Genomic DNA, 10,049 nt, shown 5'->3' with positions numbered 1-10,049 from the left:
TAGTTTGTGCAATGGCATCCACCAGAAAACCAGCTTCTTCACAAGAGAAAAGTGCTGCAGTCCCTTGGAAAAGTTATAGAGCCTGTCTTTGAAAAAACTACCCCTAATTTCTTTCCATTTGGATTTGACTTAAATTGGTTCTCAAGAGTGTTTACTAAAACTTCATCATACGCATTTGGTAACATTCTCAAATGGACTGTGCACGGCTCTCATCGAGGCAGCAAGTGAAACTTGACAAATATTCAGTACAGCTGTACACGGTCTAGTTCTTCAGCAATACTCAATCTCTTTTCCATACTCAGTTGGTAGACAGAGCACACTTAAAAACAGCCATTTTAATTCTATACATCGGTGCAAGGGAGCATATTTGGATTTTACTTATTTCCCCTGCTAGTAGACAGAATTATTTATCTTCTTACAACCACTCCAAAACTTACAAGTGTTTACAGAATTGCATTCGCTGTAGTTAGGTGAAAGCACAAATTAAGTTCAACGACATTTCATTGAGATTGATTTTTTTTTTAAATACTGTCAAAGCTATGGATGAGAGATCTTCTTCCATGAGGAAATGTAAGTAGTGACAACTGTATAACCCATATAGTTTAAGGATAATGCAGATTTTGAAATAAGACACCTCAGAATGACATAAAGATGCCTTTATTCTAAATCTAATTCCAGCTCCAGTGATGGCATTGATTTCTTAAGGATCTGAACCGTAGTTTCTCTCTCTCTTATCCCAGGAAGGTCACTCAGAAATAAATATTCAAGGTTCCTATAAATATATAAAAATTCAATCAGTGGCTACTTTACAAGACAGTGTGATTAATTTCAAAAGCACAGATACTTTCACCCTTAAATTAATTATACATATGAAGAGACTCTGGGGGCTGTAGGTGTTTCAAAGAATTTTTAATAGGGAGCCAATATTTTCAAAACTGGTTGCCTAAAGTTTTCAGAGGTGCTTAGTAGCTACAAGCTTCCATTGATTAATTTTTTAAAGAGTGCAAGGTGCTTTGCTGACGAAAATGAAGACACGATCCCTTCCCCACATACCATCCTGCTCTTTTTACATTACTTTTTATTACTATCAGAAGTCCTCCTAGTAACTTACTAAGGCCGTGAAAGCCAAACTAGTTCCTCTTCACCACTAGCAAGGAGTTTGTCAATGCTTATACTCCCGAGTATAGTGCTGCTTGAAGTGCTCTGCTGAGTAGGGGCTTCAGTGGCTCCCGTGCAGGGATTAAAAAGCAAACAAGGCCTCTATCCCAAAGACCTTAGGAGCTACATCAGACACAGCTAAAGGAAGGGGGTTAAAGTAAACAAAGATAATTGGCGGTGCGGTGTACTGTAAATGCCAGGATGGATTTTGTTTGTTTTTGTTTTACGTTGAGGAGAAAAGGATGGGGTGCTCACTGGCAGAAAGCATGGTGAAAGTGGGTTGTTAGTCTCTAAGCAAGACTCCCAGGTATGTCTACACTGCAGTTAAAGACCCATGGCTGACCCGGGTCAGCTGACTCAGGCTCATGGAGATCTGGCTGCAGGGCTATAGAATTACAGTGTAGACATTGGCGCCGGAGCCCTGGCTCTGGGACCCTCCCCATTCACAGGGTCTCGCAGTCCGAGCTACAGCCCAAGCATCTATGTTGCAATTTGCAGTGTAGCATAGACATATCCTAACATAGCAGTCCAAAGGTGGCAGGTACATGTACTAATCCACTGCACTTGCAGAGACAATACCTCAGCACAGGGACAGCATGATCTGCTGTAATCTGTTGAGTAACCAACATTTCTGAATCTCACCTACAAATGGGGACTTGAAAAAAGGTTAACTACGAGGACATGATTCAGCTGTGGATTCACATACTCTTAGACTTCCTACTTTCAGCCCTATAGCCTCCAGTTCTACTTACTGAATTGTTGTTAGGTTAATGGGTTTGTCAGATTTTTGTCTGTTAATTTAGGCTGCTAAAACTGATTTCTTAGAACAGCCCACACCATTTTTGCTTTCATTGTATGTCAAAGACTATTGAAATCTAATGTAAACAAAAAAATGAATTTCAGTGATCCAATACTATTCTAAACGTGCAACTATGGCAACAGGTAGAAAAGTCATATTCTGCAAGACATTCCCTCAATGGCTCACGTTAGTTTGTGGAGTGCTATGATGCCTTTATCTGTGACATTCCCACAGGAAATTATCATCAGTCGCAGGAGGCTTTTCTGTAAACTCTCAGTCTCACTGATCCTCTGCAGACATTCATCCTGGATATAAATACAGTTGCTCAGCTTAATTTCTTCAACGTGTTTGAGACCATCTGGAAAAGAGAAAAATCATAATACAAGGAGCAAACTGTATGAGGTGCTGCCAACGGGTTTGTAGTTCTTATTCTCATGCTTCCATAAACTGGTGGCAACAGATGCCTGCATATGGAAGAGCCATAATGCATCATGAATTATGGTACTGTACTCTGCAGCAATCCCATTGTTGGCTTCACAATCGCAAAAGCGTGACTAAGGTTCTAAGGGCTTTTATGCGGAAGTAGGCAAATGACAGAAAATCAGCATGCCCAGCATGACTGATAAGTGCTGCACTAACAATGCAAGAAATTTAAGATGTGTCCCCCATTTTTGTTCTTTGTTGTGTAAAGCAGTGGTTCTCAAACCAGAGCCACCGTTTGTTCAGGGAAAGCCCCTGGCAGGCCTGGCCGGTGTGTTTACCTGCCACATCCACAGGTTCAGCCAATCGCGGCTCCCACTGGCCGTGGTTCACCACTCCAGGCCAATGGGGGCTGCAGAAAGGGCGGCCAGCACATCCCTCAGCCTACGCCGCTTCCCGCAGCCCCCATTGGCATGGAGCGGTGAACCACGGCCAGTGGGAGCTGCTATTGGCCAAACCTGCAGATACGGCAGGTAAACAAACCAGCCCAACCCACCAGGGGCTTTCCCTGAACAAGCAGCAGCCCTAGTTTTAGGACCACTGGTGCAAAGGACAACTGAAAGGCAAAAGCTTTTTAAAAATTCAATTTCTTTTAAATTAGAAATTCAGATCTTGCTTATCTGTCTTTTCTTGGAAAAGACTATGGCTTCACAAATACCAAAAATTGGCGCATGATTTAGAGTAAGTCTTTTTTTATTCAGAACATGTAAAACCCTGTTTGCATTAACCCATATTGAACTATGAACTTATTTAACTAATAAATCTTTGTTCCAATTGTTTAATGCTCTTCCCTCTTCAAGTAATGGCTGACAAAACTCCTAATCCATCTATATCCTAAAAGGAGACCTCCAGCAAAAACAGAAGTACAAATCTGATATTTCTCAATTAAACCAAACATTTTTCTTTTAAAAATCAAGCCTTCTCTATGAGTCACAAAGAAACAAAAAAAGACACAACTGCTCAGTCTTTGATGCAAATGGATGATTTATAATTGGATATATAAATGGATATATAATTTGCAAAGCTGCGCCTTGGTTACCCAAATAATCAAATCCTCGGTACATGATGCAGGACTCTGTGGCATCGATTGCTTGTATCTTGTATTTTCCTAAAGGCCCTGTTGGGAGACCATTGTAGTCATGCTGCCATTTATCATAGCCTTGGAAGCGAACCAGCGCCCCACACCGCAGAAGCCATTCAGAAGCTGCTCTGTCAGGGCCAACAGCCTGTATACGTTCATAGTCTACCCTGTCAACATAGAACAAACATTTAGATCTTCCTAGACCAACATACAGCTTTATCACATTTGCACAATAAATATTTTTAAGTGTATGATGACAGGAAAAGAGAAAGATAGGATTGAGTCCCAGGGCAGTGCTTTACACCAAGTCTGCACTATTTAAAAAAAATAATCTGGTAACCTATGTTAATTTATATTTTAAATTAAAATTAAATGTTGGTAATGTAATAAAGAAAAATATTGCTAGCTGATTTGTCACTTGTATTTCTAACTAATCCTCTCCTTCTGTCTGTGCTCAGCATTCTACCTCTGCCAACCCCATGCACTCATTAAACTCACGTTGTTCTATCTTATTAATTCAAAACTACTTGGTAGGCATGAAAATGCTACACAAGTACTGCAAAAGCATGAAACAGGCACAGAAGTCTGTATGGAGCAGATATCCAGCATCTGCCCAGGATGAGGCTTTACAATAGTATTTGGGATTTTGCCTCCCGAGTCAGTTTTGATTCCATCATAGATTGCTACATATATGTCATTTCTGACATCTCTTTCGTCATGGTTTAATAGTACTACAAAGAGACACAACCCAGGAATTAGTTAAAATCCTGGGATCTATTCTATGAGGGTGCTTCTTAGGACATGGTGGAGAATGCTGAAGAAGACTGAATGCAAACTATGACTGTCTGACATTTGTTATTGGTAAAGAAATAATTACATTTTAACTTTTTTTAAAACAAAAAAACCTGTTAGTGCAACTAAATTATATTAGGAAGGATAACTCCTTAGACTGTCTTCTGAATACATAAAGGAAATTTAGAACGCTACAGCCAGAATTTAAATGCTAATGGAATCAAGGCTAAAGGAAGATGGGGATTTAGGAAGCTAAAATTTAAATTCTAACTAATCTCAACCAAGGTAAATAAAATTACCCCACTGCATACTGATTAAAGCACACACTTTCCTTTGTAAAGCAGTGATTTGGTTACTGGAAAACGTAAGAAACAATCACTGTCTAACAACAGAATACTGTTTGAAAAGAAAAAACACTTTTAATAGAAAAACCTCTCTCTTCTTCTTCTGTGACTTGTAACTGGCTACTGTTGCTTATGCATTAACTGAATAACCATCCTACATAGTGATGTGCATCAGAGCTTTTAACTAGCACGTGAACTATTAAATATATCTGTTTTTCTTACTTGTTAAAAACTGCATTCAGCCATCCCCAGAAGTGCCTGCATGCACCTGGGGTTGATAGTTTCTTTAAGCTGAGCACTGGTTGTATGAACTTTCCCAACAGCATCATAGAACTGAGAGATTTAGTGAAATGTCAGTTTGGTGCCTCTGTCCTCTTGCCACTAGTCACGTACAAAGAAAACATATATTACACGTATTTTGTTTTGTTTAAATAACACTGTCACTTAACTGAAGGATATTTTTAACTTTTAGCCATCACAGGTACTAATATATGTCATCAGATGCATCCCATTGACTGGCAGCCTGAAAAATGCTGAGGCGCTAAGAAAGAAATGCCATAGTTAAATCCGCAACTAGGAATCAAAGATCAGTTTTGTTTTCAAATTTTAAACAGATGGCACTGGCACTCAAATGTAAATAAATGCTACGTCATTTATATTCACAGTGACACTGCCTGCTGTTGATCTGATTTTAGTCAGGCCACACCACTAGGACAGGCTGGTGCAGGTTGGAGAAGTCTCCTAAATGGGAGCTCTAGCCGAATCATATCCTTTGGGGAATCCCAGGGGATAGAGCACGGGTGGCCAGCCTGGGGCTCCGGAGCCAGAAGTAAATATGCAGCTCCTAGTACAGGCACTGACTCTGGGGCTGGAGCTACAGGCACCAACTTTCCAAAGTGCTGAGGGACGCTCACTGCTCACTCCCCAGCTCTGCCCCCACTCAGTCCCTTCCCACCCCCTCCGCTGAGCCTGCCATGTCCCCACTCCTCCCCACAGCCTCCTGCACACCACAGAACAGCTGATCGGGAGATGTAGGGAGGGGGCAGCACTGACTCCTGGGGCTGCCCAGGGGTGGGAGACGCTGGGCATGGGGAGAGCTGCCGACGTGTTACTGTGGCTCTTTGGCAATGCACATTGGTAAATTCTGGCTCCTTCTCAGGTTGGCCACCCCTGGGCCTAGAGACTCTAAGGTCAGCCGGGACCACCCTGCTCGCCTAGTCTGGCCACAGAGCCCCGGCCACCCGCCCCTGTAACAGCCGCAGAGCCCCTGCCAGGGGACAGGCTGGCCCCCAGCCCGGCGGGGCCCGGGGGAGCGATGGCCATGACGCGGCCCGGCCAGGCTAGGGGCTGCGCCGAGCTCCCCCCAGAGCGCACGCGCTCCCCCCCCCGGCGGCGCAGGCCCGGCTCGGCCCCGGGGGCAGGAGGAGACGCCTCCGTGCGACCCCCCCTCCACGGCCACCGGGGAGCAGCGCGCCGCAGCCCCTCGGGCCCGCCCCCGGCCCGCTCGGACACCCGGGGAGCGGCGGCCGCGGCCAGCCCGACTCCTCCTCCTCCCGAGGCTGTGGGAGGAGCGGGGCGGGCTCGGGCTCCGGCTCCGAGAGCCGCCGCGGGGACGAACCCAGGATGCCGCCGCCGCTGCTGCTGCGAGCGGGCCGCGCCTGGGGCCGGGTGGGCCTGCCCGGGCTGGGCCGGGCCTCGGGGCACCAGCGCCGCCGCAGTAGGTGAGGCCGCCGGGGATGGACCCCGGCTCAGCCCCACCGCCCGGCCCGGCGCTAACCTGGCGGGAGGGAATTGGAACCGGGCCGCGTGTGGACGCGCTGACTTCGGAGTAGACGGAGCCGAAGTGGATTCGGTCACGGTTGGCCGGAACCAGGCGAGCCTGCTGGGGGCGGCGCCCGCTGGCCGTGTGGGGGCTGGCGGGACGGGGACGGGGGAAGTCCGGGCTGGGGCCTGCCTGCCTCTGCCGCTCCCCTTCGCCCCTGGTGCAGAGGTCGCCGGGCGCCGCGGTTTGCTTTACTTCAGTGACCGTGCTCCCGCAGCGGCTCCTAACGCTTCCCTTGTGCCAGTGAAAGGGGTTGAGACTGACGTTTTCTTCTACTTGAAAGATCTGCTGCTGGTGTGTTTTAGCCGCTGTATTTCTTGTGCAATGCTAACAACACGCTGGGCCCCCTCAGTTCCTTTTGGGAGGATTGGCAGAGTGCAGCTCACCTGAGCGCCTGCTCACCTAGGACCCAGTTTTTCCAAAAAACTAAGCATATGCTTAACTGTATCCAGTGTGAGTAGTCCTGCTGATTTAATGGGATTATTACAGGCAAGGCATAAATAGGCACGTGTCTGAATTTTTGCAGAATTGGAACCTTACACTTGTTGGCCTAACACTAGTGAAATAAACCAAAACACTTCGATTCCTGTGAAAGAATTCATGGGTCAGGAATGTTGAGTGCACAACACTATGGGAATCTCAAATACTGAAACTATTGTCTCTTGAAAAATGTGTCACCGAGTTGGTGTCACAGATTGACCCAGTCCCCTTCTCTGGACAGACTGGAGTTTGTGAGTTGACCCACTGGTTGGATCCTATGTGCAGCTGCAGACATCGTATCTGCACCTCTTCCTTGGGACAAGGGGCTCTGCAGCCTAGCTGCTTTAGACCTCTGACTCAGTATCACAACCCCCTGAACCCCAAGTTGCTTACGCACGTCTCATGAGTTCCACCTTGCTCTGGGTGCACTTGGCTTCTTGATTAACTGGAACAACGTGGCAGGCAACCAATGAATGCAAGTTTAGCAAAGTAATGTATTAAGTATAGGCACTTTACTCTAAACACCATAGAGTTACAGATCTTTGAAGAAACCACAAACAGTCCTGAGATGATCCCTTTCCCCCCCTTTAGTCTGATCTTTCCCCTTCTGTGAGTCCGAGGCCTGGTCAGCATCCTTAGGCTAGGTAGACTCTGCCTTGCTTTTCATCTCTCTCTGGACACTTTCTTGGCATATGGCAGCGGACAAAGACAGCCTCCTTGCTCAGAGTCACCCCTTCTTAACTTTAGTCGCTGGCTCCTTTGGTCATGTAGCTAGCAAAAGAAACTGTAGATCTCCCAGCCATTTGCTATAGGCTGAGTAACTCCAGTCCCTGCTCCCAGCCAGGCTACTGCATAGAAAGTTCATCCTTGTTGCAGGGGATCAGGAATACCTGGAGTTGATGGCTCTAGATTACTCTGTTATAGCTAGAGCACTGCAAATCCATGGATATCGGCTTTATATCCACATCTGCAGATATCCGTGGGCCAGTTGCAGATCGCAGATGGATGCGGATACAAATTTTGTATCCACACAGGGCTGTAGTCATAGCTTCTCAGACATGGTCATTCCATTAGGTGTCAAGCCTATAATACAAAATGGATGCTTTGTTATGTTCACAGCATGCAGCCAGAAATGAGATAGGACACAAATACTCTTGCTAGAAGGTCACAATGTAATTTATTTTGTAGAATTCAGAACGAATAACACACAAGAACCCCCAAACACAGAGAGAAAACAGTCTGCTCTCCAGTCAATGAGACATAGCTCAGTCTACCTGGCTCTTTCCAGATTGTCTGCTGTGCTCATACTTTGCTACAGAGCCATGCAGGCTCTAGGCTGCAAGTTGGATTCAGAAACCCTCCCCACTCTTAAATTGATAGCTTGCAATTCCAGCGCAGTCCTTAGTACACCACATTCTAATCCATCATGTGGATTGCAATGTAACATGAAGGTTACAATACGAAGTGGTAACTCTGCATCAAAATTATGTTCTCAAAATAAATGGGGTCACAATTTTGATCATGTTCACATAATAGGATTTTACTGTAGAATAATACCAACTGTTGGTCCATGGACATGCAGTACAGAAACATGAAACATTTTTATGTCCCAATGTCCATATCTTGAGGTTAGATCTGAATTTAGACTCATTCTTGTTTAATGTGAGGCACTTTTCAGATTGTATATATTTCAGTATCAGGGGCCACCAGCCCAGAGGCAGCAGGAGATGCCCTTCCATCTAATCCAATACTGCATTTACGTTATCTGTTGAAAGGACTGTGTCCATAGTCTTCTCCCCAAAATTTGTAAGATAAAGGTGCTCGTGTTCCACTGTGCAAATATCCAGACACCTTCTCAGTTTTTAAGTTACTTTTCAAATAGTCTTCCTGAGAACTCCCCGGTGCCTACATGTGAACACATGAAGTGTCTTTGCCTAGGTAGGAAATGGATCCTGTGGTGGTGAGCAGCAGTGAGCTGCATAGCATCACAGGAGACAGTATTTTTAAATAAAATAAAAATACATTGAACAAAATTATTTTCATCTTGGCTAACCTCAGATACCATTTGTCTTCCTGTGTCTGTGGTAGATTCCAACAGGACATTAATTGGCTTTGTCAGTGTGAGCAGGTATGTTTGTAGTTGTGGGAATGATGTTTATTATTCAATTGATGCTGCCAAGTAGGTACAGAAGCACAAAACCTGTTCGTATGGGTACTACGCAAATAGTAGCTTTGGTTGGGATTTTTTACAATTTTTTGACAACTGAGTGGATTTTGAAAAAGGAAAGTAGGTATTTTAGAATGAGGTCTATTCCCACCAGAGTATCCCTTTTATAGTACATCAATTTTTTGCTTAAATCACATTATCCTGTGTGCTCCACTTAAGTGCTGATTCATAGATTTCAAGCCAGAAGAGACCATCTTGGTTATCTAGTCTGACCACTTGTATAACACAGGTCACCCAGTAATTCCTGCATCAAGACCATACCTTTTGGTTTAGCTACAGCATATCTTGAAAGAAAGCCAATCTTGATTTAAAGAGTGCAGTGTCAGTAAGGGTTTACACTGTAAACTAAAATGGCTCTAAGAACATAAGAACATCCACACTGGATCAGACTAAAGCTCCATCTAGCCCAGTATCCTGTCTACTGACAGTGGCCAATGTCGGGTGCCGCAGAGGGAATGAACAGAACAGGTAATCATCAAGTGATCTATCCCGTCGCCCATTCCCAGATTTTGACAAACAGAGGCTAGGGACACTATCGATGCCCAGCCTGGCTAATAGCCATTGATGGGCCCATCCTCCCTGAACATATCTAGTTCTTTTTTTGAACCCCGTTACAGTCTTGGCCTTCACAACATCCTCTGGCAAAGAGTTCCACAGGCTTACTGTGCGTTGTGTGAAAAAATACTTCCTTTTGTTTGTGTTAAACCTGCTGCCTATTAATTTCACTTGGTGACCCCTAGTTCTTGTGTTATGAGAAGGAGTAAATAACACGTCCTTATTTACTTTCTCCACTCCCGTCATGATTTTATAAACCTCTATCATATCGCCCCTTTGTTGTCTCTTTTCCCAGCTGAAAAGTCCCCGTT

At 45.0% G+C, this 10,049-nt stretch overlaps 2 protein-coding genes across 5 annotated transcripts in view; one reads left to right on the top strand and one right to left on the bottom strand.

Annotated features, from left to right (window-relative positions):
* Positions 1–641: 641 nt before the first annotated feature.
* DMAC2L (distal membrane arm assembly complex 2 like) lies at positions 642–6,520 on the bottom strand. 4 transcript variants are annotated; one of them, XM_030562824.1, is made up of 5 exons: positions 6,432–6,520; positions 4,877–5,035; positions 3,477–3,685; positions 2,144–2,315; positions 642–772 (listed from the first exon to the last, which is right to left on the bottom strand). In XM_030562824.1, the coding sequence occupies exons 2-5, from the start codon at positions 4,981–4,983 to the stop codon at positions 658–660; spliced, it is 603 nt and encodes a 200-aa protein (XP_030418684.1). In that variant the 5' UTR covers positions 4,984–5,035; positions 6,432–6,520; the 3' UTR covers positions 642–657. The 4 variants fall into 4 exon arrangements, with proteins under 4 accessions (XP_030418684.1, XP_030418686.1, XP_030418687.1 ...); XM_030562826.1 differs by having other exon boundaries at positions 4,877–5,195; positions 6,432–6,518; XM_030562827.1 differs by lacking the exon at positions 6,432–6,520 and adding an exon at positions 6,273–6,292.
* L2HGDH (L-2-hydroxyglutarate dehydrogenase) overlaps positions 6,278–10,049 on the top strand; it is a 27,505-nt gene continuing 23,733 nt past the window's right edge. Inside the window, exons 1-2 of the mRNA XM_030559109.1 lie at positions 6,278–6,371; positions 9,015–9,084. Coding sequence (XP_030414969.1) covers positions 6,278–6,371; positions 9,015–9,084 — 164 coding nt within the window. The remainder of the gene's footprint in view (positions 6,372–9,014; positions 9,085–10,049) is intronic.

This window comes from Gopherus evgoodei, chromosome 4 (assembly GCF_007399415.2).
Source record: "Gopherus evgoodei ecotype Sinaloan lineage chromosome 4, rGopEvg1_v1.p, whole genome shotgun sequence".
Lineage (NCBI taxonomy): Eukaryota > Metazoa > Chordata > Testudines > Testudinidae > Gopherus > Gopherus evgoodei.
This window is presented reverse-complemented; position numbering and strand designations above follow the sequence as displayed.